The sequence below is a fragment of the Barbatula barbatula genome (assembly GCF_947034865.1).
Source record: "Barbatula barbatula genome assembly, chromosome: 5".
NCBI lineage: Eukaryota > Metazoa > Chordata > Actinopteri > Cypriniformes > Nemacheilidae > Barbatula > Barbatula barbatula.
Window position 1 is genome coordinate 4,936,851 of NC_136769.1, and position 18,468 is coordinate 4,955,318.

Sequence of the window (18,468 nt, forward strand, 5' to 3'; positions counted from 1 at the left end):
CCAGCACAAACGTTGTGAATTGGTTTTATTTGGGTTAAAACACATGCTACACATTATTTCCTGGCCTACCCGTACAGAGATGGAAAAATTAAAATCGTCATCATTTGTTACCCCCGAAAAACCTGTTTTCGAGTCTTTCTTATGTGGAACACAAATGAAGATATTTTGAGAAATCTCAGTGGTTCTGTGTCCATACGATGGAAGTCAATGGGAACCAACGTTATTCAAAATATCTTCTTTCGTGTTCTGCAGAAGAAAAAAGGCATACGGGTTTGGATCGACATGAGGGTGAATAAATGATGAAAAGTTTATTTATGGTTTAAAGGAGAAGTGTGTAATTTCAGCACCAACGAAGAGGCAAAATGGCAAGATTCTCTCAGTTTGGAAACGTATTTTCAATCAGTCAGTCAGATAATTCACTGCAGTTTTCAAATAAATAAATCTACAGACCCAGACTTTGACAGCGTTCACAAGTATGACCTCACAAGTTGCATTTTTGTGAAATCGTTGAAAGTAAAATGACGCACTTCCCCTTTAAGAAAATCTGGTTTTAAGAGCTCAACGTTCTGGTTTCTGATTAGACGAACATGCCCGGCATTTGGCTCGCTTTCTCCGTGCCGATCTGGAGTTTGGTGGGATGGGGGGGGGTCACTTACACGGAGATGTGGGTGAGGTGAGTCCACCATCGGGGGGCGTGCTGCTGGTTTTAGAGTCTGGCATAGGGAGGGGCACTGGACGCGCCACAGGGGGGGGTGGAGGAAGCAAGAAGGAGCCCGGCATTTTGCTCTGGCCGCCTCCGTTCGGCTGCAGACGACACAAATAGGGTGAGGAGGGCGGGCACAGCTGGCACCCCGCAAATGTCAAAACGAAAAATAAAGGATGGGGTGGTTGGCAGTGATGTCCTGGGAAACGACCAAAATGAATGTGGATGCATGTTCGCTTCTTGTGCGTGTGTGTTTGTGTGTTCACCACAGACGGGGCAGTGAGGGAGCTGCAAAGAAAATCAAGATGGAGGGTTTTCAGTAGAGACTGGGGAAGAGGAAATGGGAAGCATGGATGGAGAGGTGAGGTTCTGGTCTGTGAAATGACGTCGAAAGCCAAACCAGAGCTTGAAAAAACAAGGCACGTTTATGACGCTGTACCGATGGGTTTCGACATGTGGAGGTGGACAGAGAATTAAAGATTAACTCAAGATCAGACAAACACAAGATACAGAAATATGACAGAGTAGTCGGTCTCAAAGACAAGAAACAGACAGATTGTTTTCATCTTACAGAAACAGTTACTAAAGCCAAGATGTCACACAAGGATCTTGATACATTTTTATATTACTTTACTTATTTCTATCTTATACTTATTTATATAACTTATATTGTGTGTTGCACAACTGCAACACGAACAGAAAGCAGAAAGCAAACATTATTCCCCAGTAGGGGAGAAGCACTGGACTTCCCGTCCAGTGTGATGTCACTTCCGCTTACCTGACCGCTGGCCTGTCCTGATCCGTCGGCGCACACAAACTGCACAAACTCCTTGAGCGGGTCCTGCCCCGGGTGGTGGTGGTATCGGATGGTGGGGTGGGTGAAATACGGACTGGACTGCTGGATGATGGAGGGAGAGGGGAAGTGCAGAGAGGAAGCTGAGGCACGGGGACTTCCTGCTGACAAACAGAGAGAGAGAGAGTTAGTGATGTAGATGTCATACACATGCCAGAATATTAGCAGTGAGGGCAATGAGCTCATGCACTGATACAAGGGATGACATGAGATGACTGTGATTCATATACCGTACAGGAGAATTTGGTGTGCCAGTGGACAAAATGAGTTAGAAATTTGCAAAATATGAAATATTATAGTTAAAGTAAATATTCGTTTTTTATTATATAATACCAATTAACAATGGCACCCGTGTTTTGTATGTTTAATTTGTTTTATATTCAAACTTTAAGTTTTGATTCTCGCACGAACAGCAAATGTGATATCATACACACAAACACACACGCAACACAAAGGAATCACTGCTGCCATAAACATGAATCCAACTCTGAGAAGAACGTAATTGACCATCTGCAGAAAATGCCATTGACATAAAAATGTGTAGATTTAATCATCTTAATAAAGACATAAATACACAGGGGTTCTTGATCACTCGCTCGCAGTAAGAGCAACGTTAAGAGCGCGTCTCTTGTTTGGCGAGAGGAATGGGCCGGGATCTTTTCTCCTCAGGCCAAGCAGGTCTCCCAGCTGCCCGGGACAGTCTGCCAACTTCCAGAAGCTCCCTGTAACCCAGACGCTCCCAGCCAAAGCTCTGCCGTCCAGACTCTCCCTCCATTTCTTTCACTCTGTCATCATCCATCCCTTAATCCCATTAGGGAAAGAGATGCAGCCAAAGCTTCAAGATGGAGGCAAATGGTGCCACAAATTACCCCCATCCCCCCCAAACAGAACAACATAACCGCCGTAACACAAAACAACACACGACCACACAACAAGTCTGTCTGTCTGTCTACCTACATAACTCTCTCTCTGTCTGTCTTTCCATCTGTTCCGTCTATTTATTTGTCTGTCTGTCTGTCTATCCACCTAACCGTCTGTCTGTCTGCCCCTCTGTCTATCTATTTTTCTGTATATCTATGTCTGCCTGTCTGTCTATCTACATATCTGTCTAACTGCCTGTCTATATATTTGTTTGTCTGTCTGTCCTACCTACCTCCATACGCACCTATCTACCTGTCTGTCCATCTGTCTATCTGCCCATACATATATCCATTTGTCTATCTAGCTGTCTGTCTGTACATCTGTCTAACTCCCTGTCTATCTACCTAACTGTCCATCTGTCTATCTGCATGTTTATCTATCTGTCTGTCTGTCTATCGATCATCTATCTTTCTGTCTATGTTACTGTCTGTCTGTACATCTGTCTAACTGTCCACCTATCCACCTATCATCTGTCTGTCTGTCTGTCTATCTATCTTCGTCGTCGTCCGTCCGTCCGTCCATCTATCCATCTATCTGTCTGCTTGTCTGTTTATCTATTGAGTAAAGTGTTGTCATGTCTCAGTCTGAAAAGCAATATGTTCTATCGCTCGTATTCTGTTTGAGTCAATAAAAGATGCTTTGAAATTATTAAGAGACTTCAAAAACACCCTCGAAACACTTTGAACGTGTTAAAAAAAGCAAGAGACCAATCACATTGAAAGACAGACAGACTACACGACAAATCAACCTCGCACAGGGCAGAAGGTGGAGTGGGGGTGGTGGGGTCGAATGGTGAACGCTCCAAGCCGACATCCTTCGCCCAATGCGACTACAGCAAAAAAACACAAGCTCCCAAAACTTCGCCAACCCCACCGCGCGCTACGCTCTCGCCCGAGAGGCCTGAGGGAGCGGAAACAGGAGGGGGAGGGATGTGGAGGGGGTGGGAGGGTCTCTGAACTCTCACCTGGTCTCACACCTGCCAGCATGGGCAGCGGGTGATGGGTGAACGGCATGCGGGCAGACCTCGTATGGCCGGACAGAGCGTTGAAATCGAATTTCCCCGGCTTCTTAAGAGAACCAGGCGACGAGAGCCCTGGTGGGATGGGATCAACAAAATGGCAAAACAGAGATGTGGATTTAATTAATCAGGGATCTCCATCTATAAAAAAGAGCTTATCTACATGAGCAGCTACAGTTTTGCTGATGGTCATATCATTACATCTACTCTTGTCAACTTTGATGTCTAAACAGGTAGAGAGAAGCCAGTCAGTCAGGTCCAGAGTGCGAGCTTTGCTCTGAAGCGGTGGAGTAAGGAAAATGTGGGACAGGGTCTTAAAGACGGTCTGGATACGCTACAGGATTTGAATAGGATCTGGACAAGAGTCTGGTCTAGAAAGGGTCTCTCTTCAGCTTTGAGTAGGAAAAAATGACACCAAAAATAATCCAGTCAGGTCTTCTTGGAATTGCCAAATAAAGGTGTAGTGACAAGGAAATAAATATCACTATTGTTTTACGTCTTTGACATTTACTTGCACGCACAAATGTACGAGAAGCAGCGCTATATAAATAAAGCAATTCCACTGTACATCTCACTTGCTTTTCTGAAATCATTTGATCACTACTACATATAACAAAGTCTAAGCAAATACCATAAAATCACATTGTCATTTAACAATACAGTGAGAAGATTTACCATCACGTTTAAAATGACAAAACTCACAACACACAAAACAAAGAAGACAAAATCACAAACAGAGGTGGACAGTTAAGAAGTATCTGTACTCTTAAGTGTTTTCACTTTTTTACGTCACTACATTATGAAGCATAACAATACTTATAAACTTAAAAGTAAGAAAGATTTTTAATATTTATAAGTATTTAAAACATAAAATATAGTGGAGTAAAGTATGATATACGCTTTATAACCTAGTCAAGTAAACTTGCGAAAAAGTGCAGATACTTGAAAATGCACTTGAGTAAATAAAAAATGCTTCACTACTGTCCATCTCTACTCGCAAAAGTGATGCAACGCCAAACTACATGACGTCTGTTAAACAAGTTTACCGACTCAGATCGGCGTTTGTGGAGAATGCTTCTAAAAACGTGCCCCCGCATAAATAACGGCAAGCTACCGTAACTTAGCTTCTGCAAACCAGCGCTTGAAACGCATCAATAAATAAATGTACAAACAGCCACAAAAGCCCCTAAACAAAGTTTGTTTGGGGAACCAAATATGAGGCTTTCACCGGACACGAGAACCACACAAGCCGCTCTGTTTAAGTGACCCAAGACGACGGGGCGGAAAGCGTTGTGAGGGAGAAATTGAGGAATATGAAAGGAGAAAGTGTGCGCCGGGTCGCTCTTCTCATATTTAACAGAGCATTAACGTGTCCTCCTGATTCTGTAAAATGTCAAGCGGAGGCCGCAGGGTTGCTGGCTTGAGCTGTCGGGAGTTTGGCAAACGTATATGGAGGCTGAATATACGACGGGTTTACTCAGTGACCCAATAAACACAGCCAAACGTGTCGGTGGATGGACAGAAAAAGACTTTATGACCGGTTTTGAAGGAAATCATTATGAAAAGCTGTGATTTAAATACACATTTTAGGTTTAAAGACAGGGCCATTCCAAATGTTCGTTTCAAATGAGCTTTTCTAGATGTAATGTGACCAATTCAGTCCAGTGTCTGTTGTAAGGAGTAAGGAGTGACTGAGTAAGTCATCCAACAACAACGCGAAAGACAGACAGAATGACAAGACACATGAGAAATGTGAAAGCCAGAGGTTATGGAAATATTAAGTTGCGCTTGTTGTGTTGTTGTACATCTGTGAAATCGGATTGCTGAAAATGAAATTCACACTAAAAGAACGTGATTTTATGAAAATGAATAAAATGTATGTTTTTGCAAAAACCCTTTTTCATATCTCATCCTGCTGTGATTATATATACATAGAATTCAAAAATCTATGATGAAAAACTTTTGAATCGGGACCAATTCTCACTATTACTTTTGTCTCAATAAACTCATAATGTAGTTTCGGTATTGGGTAGGATTAAGGGATGTATAATAAAGAAATACAGAATAAAATAAAAATATGTGCTTTATAAACGCTGATATACAACCAATAAGCGAGTAGTTAATGATGAATTTGTGTACCTCAAATAAAGTTGAACCAAAATTGAGGTTAACGTTTTTGTTTTATGAAAGTCTGAAGGTAAATGTTTTTTCGGATTCTGAGAGCTTCCAACAATATTTCTACCAAATTTCAACCAAAAATATTGTTTCTATTTGTATTTATGTGCATAAAATGAAAACAGGAGAAACGGAGTTGCTCTCTATTACTTCAGACCTCAAAACGTCATATTCACTTTTAAGAAATATAACAGTAATACTTCTATATGTATTTAGGATACATTTTTTATGTTATTACTAAACGATAACTTACTAATGTGTGCAATGATTTAATAATGAAGATATAATTGCATAAGGCATAAATATTTCAAGTGTTTATTACTGCCAATACAGTCACGATGTGTAAATAAAGTATAATGAGATGCATGAGGTCACAATATAATAAATCTAAACATATGCATCTCTGTACGTGCCTGACAACATCGCCCAACAAGAGCCTTCGGTGTTAGCGCAGAAGTTTCTATGATCTCTCTCTCTCGCATGCGTATGTGTGTGTGTACCAGGATATAAGTCTTTATGTGTTACTTCTGTGTTCAGTGCCAGCCACGACACTCAGACTGGCAGCCAATCAAACGCTCCCGTGACCTTCTAGTCGCGCCACGCTAACAAGCTGGCGGCCGAACAAACCTTGACCTGTCAGAAAACAGCATACAACGCTCCCTCACACTACACACTCTTTCAAACAGACACACACACGTTCGCACATACACGTATCCGAGCATAAAAGAAATCCCAGCTTTACACACACACAGCTCGAATCCAACACAAGCGCTTGTGCCACGTCCTCACAGTGAATCACCGATCCTGATGGCCTGCCAAGAATTTTCCAGGACTGGAAAAGATTCAAATCATTTACGGCATCCTTTTAAGATTGCATAATTTACATACCGAGTATAAAAAGACATTTTCATAAAGGTGGAATGATTCGAAAATTCACACAAGAATGAAGAAAAGAACACATCCGTGTAGTCTAAACATATCCGTAAGGCCAAAGTGAAAGGAAAGTATCAGCGGGTTCACAAACCGACCGTGTAAGCAGGCAACACCAGATTTAATGATAAATGACATTGTCACCTTCCGGCGATGCCAAAGCCTCATTCAGGTAGTGAATCACCGTCGGAGCGTAAAGCAGTTCACACACTCCGAGCATCACCACCATCATCAACTTAACAGATGTCTTCTGTAACCCAGCGGCTACCGTCGCTGTCGACACATGGAGGTGCCATCTGGACGTGAGCTCTGGTGCCTGCAGACTGTGTGTGTGTGTGTTGAGGGGTGAGTGTAAATATATGTGTGCCTGTTGTGTATTCCCATGACACACGGAGCACCTGAGCATGCCGGCACTTTTGCTGGGATTTACACATGTTTCTCTAGATTAAGTGTGTGTGTGTTTACCATGACGTGGGCAGAGGTGTGTGTTTTACAAGAGGAGGCCCTTAAGGCCTGAAACACACAAGTACTCTGCGCGAGTACACAGACATGAGCCTGTGCATTAAAAGCACCATGATGGCCATTAAACATATGTGCCCACGGAGGACATCGAGGTGGTTGTGCGCCGATACCAAATTTCTCCACCGATACTGATAGATTATACAGTGTTGTCTGCCGATACCGATTTTCTGAAATGTTATTTATTCATATAATGAATATTTATATTGAATATCAAACTGATATATCGGCCCTCATCATCATCAGTTTTTCACTGACAAAATTGCTTGTGTCGACCGATACCGATTGTTGGCCGATATATCGGTGAAGTTTATCAAATAAAATGACAGCTTGAATATTTTTTTAAAACAATGAAAATTAGAAATGTTGCCTTAGCAATAAAGTGAATTAAGTTTAAGTTGAGGTGCTAAAATTATTAACTGACGATAAATAAAAACTAAACTAAAACGGAAAGAAACAAATTAAAATTATATAGCAATATAAAAAATAAACAGATACATAAAACGTTTGAAAAGCACATAACAAAATAGCAAAAGATTTAACAAAATGTACATAAAAATACAACTTACACCGTGTCTACACCGGCGACCGGCGCAATGCGACACGACAAAAGACATTAGAATCCACACTGGATGCAGCGCGGCACGACGCAACAAACCCATTAAGAACAAGCAGGTTGTCATGTCGCATCGCACCTGTCGCGTCCGGTGTAGACACGGCGTTAACACAAAACGAATATGCTTTTTTATGAACCCATGACTCACATATTAGAAACTGGACGATAAATGAGAAACAATGTATAGCTGAGCCTTATTTCATCCTATAGAAACAGAGTGAATTGTGAAAAGTGACCAATATATAATTCGTTGACCAAGAATTCTCTTTCGCAAACGTTTTCTCAAATTTCTCAAAAAAGTTAAAATAACATTCTTGCAGTAACATTGAAAAGTAGTAATGCAGTTTATTACTATTATACTATATTTATTACTAAGTGTTTTCAATATTCAGAAATTACATATTTTTCTTAAAAAAGGTATTAGAAATAGAGGGCTGCATGCGATTTGGATGACATCACACTTGCATTGTATATTTTGGGGACCGGTTTATGTTTGAGATCTCATAAGACACACAACACATGCACACACACACACTTCTAATCGCTCCTGTAATATTCCAGAAAGATGATTTTAGATGTATGAAAGAAAATAAAAGCACAGGAGAAAACAAACCCACCAGCAAACAGCAAATCAGATGGACGGAATGACGTGTGTGATGCATCAGATGTTGAAATGACATTGAGAGAGATAAACGCATACACAACACAGCTGTCCATGTGTACAGTGTGTGTGACACATACATATATACTGTGATATATAATATATATATATATAAATAAGAGGGTAATGTGTTCTAACCATGGTAAGGAAACTGCACGCCTTCGTTTTCATGTTTAATCTTCCTCTCCTGCATACTGGCCAAATGGTGCTGCACTGAAAAACCCAAACAAGGAAGAGAAGAATAGTGTTAACAATCAAACAGAAAGACAAAGAGAGAGAGAGACGGGGTATTCTTGGAAGGTTGGAGAGAACTTGAGACCCCCGCACATAAGCACTACGCACTAGAGGTCTTCACAGAGGACCCGTACTATATTTAAGCCGGGTCTGGGTCCAAATGCTATATCTTCGGGTGCCGGGTCTATTTAATATTTTTTATAATACCCGAGTCGATTAAAATTCAGCACAGTTTGTGTTTTGTATCTTAGTTTCAACTGGTTAAATGAGGTGGAAAAAAACAAGCAGTGACAACGTGACTTTAACGATTGATGATTGGCTCTTTTATTTAGAAGGCGGGACTTACTCCACCATCGCGCACATTGCAACTTATCCCATTTCATTTTTATTATTGATATAAATTAAGCGTCTTGTTATATCGTAAATTGTTGTTCAGACTCGGATCAGTGAACATAGATAATAGCGAAGTAATGCTGCTCGTTCAATCAGAAAGAAAGGAATAACATGGATACCACATTGGCAATGAATTCGGTACGAGGGAGTAACGTAAGTCGGTAAGACAAAAACAAAAATTTTGTTAAAACATGTTTAATGGCTTAACAGCAGTTTCTACCCATTTCTACCTCACCTATAAACAGCGGTCTTGCTAGTTTATAATAAAAACAATAAAGAAAAATGTCTCTTTGTTCACTCACTGGGTGCTGCTATCCTTCAGTGTGAATATTGTTCAGAGGTGAGTCCTAATTCAATCCTATTTGACTCTAATTTAAACAAAATATACAAACTATTACACAGAGAACAAGGAGCCAATGAGAGGAGCCAGAGAGGAGAGGGGCGGGGTCATGTGACTCTACCTGCATCAACGTCATTGGGCCATCCGCTGGGTTGAGATGCTCCTGGGGCGGGAGAACGACCCGAATAGAAGACATCATCCACCGGGCTCTCCATTTCACTGTCATCAATTGACTTACGCTTGTTGGAACTGAGAGAGAGAGAGAGAGAGAGAGAGAGCGAGAGAGAGAGAAAGAGAGAGAGATATGGAGAGAGAGAGACGGAGAGAGAGAGAGGGAGGGAGAGAGAGGGGGAGAGAGACAGAGAGAGAGAGACAGAGAGAGAGAGAGAGAGAGAGACAGAGAGAGAGAGAGAGAGACAGAGAGAGAGAGAGAGAGAGAGAGAGAGAGAGAGGGAGAGAGAGAGAGAGAGAGACGGAGAGTGAGAGAGAGAGACAGAGAGAGAGAGAGAGAGAGACGGAGAGAGAGAGAGAGAGAGAGAGAGAGATAGAGGGAGAGAGAGCGAGAGAGATTATATATATATAAAACATGACATATTTTGATGAATTATATATTATCTTATATAATCAAAATGTACACTAAATACAGTATATATTAGTATAGATTGACATTTGGTTGATTTTGAGCGTTGTGTTTCGGCATTAACAAAATCTGGAAATATAACAAACAGTAGGCATTATAACTGTTTGAGTGCTTCTTAAAATTGAACAAAAATTGCTTCTTTATATAACCATATGATAATAAATGAAAACTACTATAATAAATGTAATCATTTTCTCTTTAATATTTAACAGAGAAAAGAAGTTTAAATTATTGTTACGACTGGCATGAGCTTGGGATTTGAATCTATTATGACAGATCTGTACATTAGGTCAAATGAAGCATTAGATGAGTAAAGTCAGTGCAGAGATGGACAGCAGCGAAAGAGAAGAGAGCAGGTGATGTGCGGTACCTCCGCGGGAGACTGGCATACAACTCCATCTCAGCCCTGCAGCGTTTGACACGAGAGGGGGAAAGAACGGGAAAAGAGAGAGACAAAAACAATGAAAAAGACAAGAGCAAAGAAGTGAACAATGAGGAGCGGTAGATAGACACAAATATAGACGACTTTCATGATGGGCAACGAGGAAGGAAAGCTTTCTTACATGCTAGAAGAGATACAGATTTAAAGCAGTCCAATGTGTGTGAGAGTTATATTAGTTTAGAGAAAGGACGAACAGTTCATCCGTGCGTGTGTGTTGTACCTGGTGGATGGTGTGGACGTTATGGAGCGGCGACCCAGGTTGATGTTGTAATATCCCGGACTGTCAAGATCGGCCAGAGAGAAGTTTGGTCCGCTCGCCGTGGCAACTGGTGCTAAATTAGACACAGACCGAGTCCATCCCATCATGCATCACCATCACAACACAACACATTCCTTAAATCTATAAACACGCCTGTTGTCAGAATCCAACGGTACGTTTTCAAGTGTGTTTTTAATTATTGTGAGGCTCAAACGCAAAACTGGATTTGTGAAGTGAAATCGGGATTCGGGCTGATGAGGACACTCACTCTGTGACACACGGACCAGCTCAGCCACGTTCCACACGCCTGACGTCACAAAGCAGTCCTGGAAACTCAAGTGCCCTGAAAAAGACCAACTAGAAGTGAAAACAAGTTTTCGAGTCACCGTGCAAATGAGGTTACGGTGGATTTGTTTTTTTCTCTATATCTACGAGGCCGTGTTTAATACGCATGTCATTTGTCTCAAACATTAAGTGAAATCTTAAAGGTGTTGAGCGATTGGACAGTGCAAGGATTACACCCCTGCGCATCCCTGGAGGAATTCGCCTAGCCACGAAGGATGGATGTGCAAACTGAGCTCTCGAGAAAATCATTCAACGCGGATTTGCTTCTAGAGCAAGTCATGATGCAAGATATAACAGAGCAGATGAGACCTTTAGATTATGCGAATTTTCCGGCAATCCGCGCCTTTGTTGTTATGCGGTAGAGGCTGTTTAAGCATATTCGCATTTAAAAGCATCCACTGCGTTTTTTATTTATGATTCACGAAAATGTGCACAACACTATGAAACAGAAATACATTGGAAATAAGTAGAAATGATTAAATACAATGAGGATTAGAAAACTACAAATAAAACCGGCTATGTTTTGATCATCGCTCTAGACGGACGTGTGATGGCAGATGCTGATTTTTAAAGCAGATGCTGTGTTCTTTCATTTGATTTCTTATACTATATTTGTAAAAGAAATATTGAAGTTTTATTATTCAAATAATATGATATATATTAACTGGATTGTCACAATATTAGTCATCTCTTCTCTTTTTGTTGAAACTTTTATCTTGGTATTAGCACCTATTGTATTGTATTATTCCTCGTGTACGAGGCTTATCGCTCCTTGAACTCTGTGTAAATCTCTTTGGATAAAAGCATCTGCTAAATGACTCAATGTAAATGTTGGCATCACCGTTAATAATGTTCACAAAATTATAATGTTCCAAGGATCTTCAATAAAATGCAATTATTGTCAGTACCGGAAACTTAAAATTAAACACAGGTGGGAAAAGAGTATATTTCACACAAAAATGAAATCTCCCATCTCTTACTCATCCTCTTGTCATTTCACACCTGTATGACTTTTTGTAGAACACAAAAGAAGATGTTTTGAAGAAAGTTGGTAACTGAAAAGCACCGGTCGCCATTCACTTCGATTTGGTGGACACGAAACCAATGAAAGTGAATGTGTGCCGGTTAACAACATTCTTCGAAATATCTTCTTTTGAGTACTGTGACAAAAACAAAGAAAGTCATACAGGTACGACATGACAGTGGGTGAGTAAATGATGACAAATTGTTTATCTCAATTCAAGCTTAGAGCATGGCGCTAACATCGGCAAGGTCATGGGTTTCATCCCAGGATTGCACAAAAAATGTATAGGATAATGCTTTGGATAAAAGCATCTGCCAAATGCATAAATGTAAATGTCTATTCTGTGATGCGAGTGAAATTGTGGGCTCCCAAGAATTTCTATAATCTTAAACAGGCCGAAAAAAGGTTGGAAACCCCTGTGCTACACTAACAAATAAAAATACATATTTGCTCCTCCGACCTGTCAAACACACACACGCACGAAAAACAAACTTGTGCGATTGTCATAAAAAGGCCAGGAGTTTATAATTACAGTAATCAGCTGGCATATGTTCTCCGTCTCAAAAGAATAACAGTCTAACCCATGCTTGCGGTTAAATTCCACACTGCGGCCTCACATCTCACTTAAAACTTAATGAGCACACTAAAAATGCTTTATGTCACACAAAGCGAGTGTGTGTACAGCTGAAGAGCGCGTGTGGTACACTGCGTACAAATATACAAACGCATCTGTGTGTTTTACTGGCACATCGCTTGTGTGTGTGTGTGTGGACAGAACGGGCCGCGGTTACACATCCGTAGTACCGGCTAAGGTCAGTGCGTGTGTATTTTGTGTGTGCGCGCGCCAGTTAACCGCAGCGAGGACGACGCATGAGCCCCGCGCCGCAGCCATGTGGTTCCCATCAGCCAATCACGTCAGAGTGATTTATGAGCGTTCCACCGCTCTCTGTCACAGGCGACCCGGCTATAATAAACTTGCATGGAAACGGCTTTCCCTCGTGCTCTGTGTTTGTGGTAAGCGACAGCCTGGCTGTGCATGTGACCTTAACAGCGTAAATAAAATGTCTTACGATAGAGTCGTCCAGGGGAGAGCGCGGATCGCCCACAGTTCCATCTGTTAACTGGCGGGCGCGGTGGATAAATGCCGGCTGATCTGAGTGGGGATTTCGTCGCGCTTTTGTTGCCAGTGCTAATCGAGGGCTGTTCACTCATGGCTGAGACTGAAAACGTCAAATGTGAACAAAGTCTGATGAAAATTAATTTCTCTTTCTATAGTCATTATATGGTTCAATGGAAATGTTTTTAGGGGCCATTCACATTTTGCATCTACACCTGCACGAAAAACGCGAGCCGAGCCGCTTTCTCTTGTCATGGTGGATTCACACGGTACGCGTCAGTCACGATCTAATACAATGCAAAACGTGGCCGTTTCAATGGCGGTGCGCAAGCGGTGCTCGTGCATCTGAAATCCTGCAACTTCCACGTGCACCGCTCTTTGCAGCATGCGCAGCTGAGGATACAAATATTTTATCTTATTGTGAACGGAAACACTGTGTACCGTGTGAATCCACCATTACATGACCCGTGTAGGACTCTGAAAAGTCGAAATATTTCCATCTTGATCCGAGAAAAATGCACCAGTTGATTGATGCTTTTTATTAAGAACTACTTCTTGACAATATCAGACAGTAAAAACATTTTTGTTTCTGATCTTTATTTATTTTTTTAAAGTTTCGGTGTAGGAAATTTAGCGACATCTAGTGGTGAGGTTGCGATCTGCAATCAACGGCTCAATCTACAGCTCCCTTTCCAAGCAATACGCAAGCCGACACAAGACTAAGATGTTGTCAGGTTTTCACTTCTTTGCGAAAGAAATAACATATTTCCGAAACGTGGACAGTTTGTCCGTTTAGGGCAAATTCCATGTAAGGGGAACTGCGGTGTGTGTAGATAGAAATAGGTCATTCTAAGAAAATAAAAGCATAACGCTTCATTATGTAAGGTCTTTGTACACCTCTAAAGACATAGTTAGGTATATTATATTCCATTTCTGCTAATAAATCCTCTAAAAAATGACACATTGGGCGTTTAAGAAAGAAACAGCTGGCATCCATTGGTTTTAAAAGAAGTGTGCTTGGTGACGTCATCCCAAAATGTTTTCTTTTTTCTCCGTAATGCATGTGAGACGTGAATTATTTTAAGTTCATACATTAAAGTGTGATGAGGATGCGTGCACGTGTGATTTACTCACCATTGGGCGGAGGCTTAATGTCTGCCTCTCCTTGTTGGTTGGAGTTGTCCGATTGTCCAGATTCTGCAAACAGGACAGGAAAGAAGAGAGCGAAGAAAGAGGGGAGACAGAAAGAGGGACCCGATTAAACACAGGACAGAACACGTTGGCTGTGTCGAGTAGATTGGAATCTGAATCAATTAGCAGATGAACGTTTTCACTTTTCTCGTCCGGCACGTATTCACTGTACGACAACAACTGGAAACAAGACATGCAAACGTGCGTTCTGTTGGTGTTAGGTAGTAATGGCTTTATTAAAACGTTCAAATTCTAAACAAATCTCTACACCTAAGAATTGAACGCCACCAACAGCTTGTTGGTAGACGTATGCTTTTATCTCCGTTATATAAATGATCTGGATTAAAATTTCAGCTAGCGAACCAGAAAATGGGTTTAGAAATTGGCATTAAAACTCTGTTATTTAGATGTACAATAAAAAGCCCAAAAGCTATATCTGTGAACCAGATTTGGACCAAGACTTATGGGAAGGCTCTTGTTGCACAGTGGCAACACTTTGGCGGGTTTCGTTGGAAAAATAAAAAAATAAATGTATATTATTGTATGCCACAAAAAAGACCATAAAACAAGATCTTTATAACACCAGCGTAGAACAACGTGCATTTCCAAAATACAGCCGATCTTGTGCATAGGTTAAACCGTCCACATGGTGACATGACATTGTGTCATTTAATAGAAAACATAGAAATAATAACACGCTTTCACTCGTCGCGGATCGAAACACATCTGGACGGGCCACAGTTTCAGTCTATTTAACAGAGGGCTAACAGACTTCTTGAATCGTGTCTTTTTTCGTCGTGACAAAGTAAAAACAAGTTGTCATTGTTCATTTCAAGACCCACTGCTATTACACTGCTAATCTAAAATCTATAAATCTGTTAAGCATACGATCACGAGCGGCGTGCTGTAACTCAACTCTGTCGTTGAGCTCACAGACATGGACATAAGCTGGTGTACAGCCATCCAGTTGTTTGGACAATGTCTCTTTAGGCTTTTCATCTTAGAAAATATAGCGATGTTGGAGAGAGACCAGACCCCTGCGGGTGTTTGAATTGGCTGAGAACGACTATCCACCTTTTTTTCTATATGCACCAAGCTAACTATAGAGCTTTACCAGGCGACTACAGCCTCTGTCTGCGTTGTTGTTGTTTTTGAAGTTACATGACCTCTTTTACGTCAGATTCGTGCCATGTTTCAAAGCACAACAACAAATGACCACATTGAACATCAGCACTTGCTGTCATCAGCCAAAAGTGTCGCTATATAATTTAAAAGACAAATAACAGGACCCCCCATCCCGTTCCTCTGTTTTCTCTCCCGCACCACCTCATTCACTTTCTGCTGTTGTTCGATGGGATCCTGGCAGCCATTTTAGCGCTTGGCAGCCATCTTAGCATTGGCGGTAGCAGAGCATTCCTGCTAGCTTACAAAGCACCCACACACAGACGCAGTCCTCTCAGAGAGAAACACACGCTAAGCTAAAAGCCTCACAAATTAAGGGTATTTTCAGCCGTGTGTGCTAAATGCTAATTGAGGAAAACATAAAATCGCTGGTTGTCGCTGTCGTTCACGCCGCACACGGTGCTATTATAATAGTTTGAGGCGCTGGTTAATCCAGTTTTATTTTTTGCTGTGATTTCAGAAAATCTGGGACACTTGTTGCGACTTATTTGAATGTAAAAATGTGTCACAATTCACCTACAATTTATGGATTATGCACACCTTAACTCATAGCTATGATAACCCAAGTTATTTTAAAGAATAGTATTACCGTCATGATAGTTTCAGAAAAATATAGTAGGCTATGTATTTTTTAAACATTGTGATAATGTTAGTGTTAAATATATTATAAGATCTTTCCACCAGACAGTGTGAAGTACAAAATATATTTTAGTTAACTGGATAATTTTTTATAAACATTTGAATTGTTTTTTATATTCACAGATGGCACAGCATTCGCCCTTTCTAAAAGCAAATACATTCCCTCTATATTACCTTTCAATATATAAAATCTTTGAATATGAGAATATATAGAATAATGCACAGAAATAAATAGGATCATATATTTTTAGAATATTTTATTATTTTCTCATTATTATTATATATATATATATATATATGTGTATAATGGTGTGACAGCAACAAACTGTTAATAATATATTATTTTATATTTTTAATATTTATGATATAAACGAGCATAAGATAGTTTCATTTTCAACTAAACCATACATATGTACTAGGTGTGACACAGGAAAAAAATCAGTTTTAAGCTATCAGATATTATATATATAAATAATAAGTCAAAATAATTTAAATTATAAAAAGTTCAAACTTTTTGCCGTCACACAAAAGGACACATCTATTTATTTGACAACTAACAATATATTTGTGTACACACTTGGAAGTAATTGAAGTATTATTCAATATTTTGCATGATTCCCATATATTTTCGTTTTCTGTAGGCACTGTGCCCTTTTATGGTGATTTTATTGCATCGTAGTTAAGATTACGTGCAAAACTGCCATCTAGCGGTTTGGAAATATCATCATCTTCCGGAGAAATCTCGGATGACCTCCAATCCAATTACATGGCACATTAGTGAAGCTCACTACGCAGAACTGGACGTCAATGACTGAGCGAGGGCCGCGCTATTGGGCAGAGACAAAGCTCGGATGAGCAGGGGGCCAGATCATCAAAACTTCAACACACAAAGGAGAGCCTGTCCATTATTAGAGCACAGTCTCCATCCTATGGAGGCCAATCAATTCTGTTATCTGCATGCAACCACACACACACACGCTAGTGCATCCAATAACGCTCATGCTAATCCTTATCTACCCGGAACACGCTGTCGAAGGACCCCTGCCCTGGACACAACCATGCCAAAGATACCGGGCGACACACACACGGTGTGTCGGTTGGTTTTCAACACAAAAGTGTCTTCACATTGCTAAAACACTTCATGAGGTTGAAGAACGGGCTACAGCAAGCGGCGTTCGTATACACATGCATTTCTTGAAGGACTACACGTAGCCTAATTGACTCATTTAGCATGCACATATTCATAAATAACTGCGCTCGTGAGAGCTAAAACACATTTGTTATTATAATCACTCTTTTGGATTATTCTGCCTTGTAGATGTGAACTAAATATGCTTGTTTGTGGTTGTGTAGATTGAACGTCGCGATCCAAGTCCGATACAAGGTCATCCGTTAAATGTCTGCAATGATCAATTGATTTCTGCCAAAACCAAGTTGAATTAATATCAGAGACTTAGGAGAAGAGTTTTTTTATCAGGTTTGTTTTGGCTATTTGTAGCGACATCGTTCACTCGCTTAATCTTATTTTAATAATCCAAAGAACCAACTACAGAGAATTTACAAATGCGCAAACGTGCACGCGCTCGCCAGATGTACGCATACAAAAGTAGTATTACATTTTGATAAAAGTTTGACAAAACGTTACACATACGAAACTTGTGTTGAGTAAATGGAGTAACTGCTAACTCTGTCTGTTTTAGTCGAATGTTAGATCCCTGCTTTTAAACGTCACGGCTTATGATGACAAACACATGAAAAACGTGTACGGCATAAAATAGTGCCAAAAACCCAGTGCACGCCTCCACACCTTATACACACACGAGCTGCAGCGCTGAATGAAGAGGCAGCACAGCCTTTCCAATTGGGTTTTCCTTAAGAGGTTTATCGGTATGTTGCTAAACATTCTGACCTTTTTTTTAATCCGTAATGCGCTTAAAATGTTCCAAACCCTCTTAATCCCCACGGCGATCCCACACAGATGTTCTCTGAGCTGTTTTATTGGACTTTATTTGATAATTTGCACCCCCCCCAACCATCACTTATTTATTCATTTCCTATCTTATGAAAGCACACGCCGCCCTGCGCCCGCCTGCGCCCCCTCAGCTCTGAGTTTCCCAGCAGCCCCTACAGCCAAGAAAATCGGGAGGATTTTTATTTCTAAAGGGGTGTATACCTGCGCCGGACCCCCCCCCCCCGGCGGTGGCTTATGCATGTGTGTTTTTTAGATTAATATGTATGTAGTTGCTCAGGGGATATAAAAAAAGAG

At 40.7% G+C, this 18,468-nt stretch overlaps 1 protein-coding gene across 16 annotated transcripts in view; it reads right to left on the minus strand.

Moving 5' to 3' along the window:
- nfixb (nuclear factor I/Xb) overlaps nucleotides 1-18,468 on the minus strand; it is a 98,078-nt gene that overhangs the window by 7,850 nt on the left and 71,760 nt on the right. For 4 of the 16 annotated variants that reach the window (XM_079457521.1, XM_079457530.1, XM_079457533.1 and 1 more), the window contains 7 exons: nucleotides 14,325-14,387; nucleotides 10,973-11,047; nucleotides 10,666-10,777; nucleotides 9,485-9,612; nucleotides 8,535-8,609; nucleotides 3,442-3,570; nucleotides 1,482-1,660 (listed from right to left, as the gene is read on the minus strand). In XM_079457521.1, the coding sequence (XP_079313647.1) occupies nucleotides 1,482-1,660; nucleotides 3,442-3,570; nucleotides 8,535-8,609; nucleotides 9,485-9,612; nucleotides 10,666-10,777; nucleotides 10,973-11,047; nucleotides 14,325-14,387 (761 nt within the window). Of the gene's footprint in view, nucleotides 1-656; nucleotides 805-1,481; nucleotides 1,661-3,441; nucleotides 3,571-8,534; nucleotides 8,610-9,484; nucleotides 9,613-10,665; nucleotides 10,778-10,972; nucleotides 11,048-14,324; nucleotides 14,388-18,468 lie in introns of all 16 variants that reach the window. The other 12 variants (XM_079457522.1, XM_079457535.1, XM_079457524.1 and 9 more) reach the window with 4 other exon arrangements.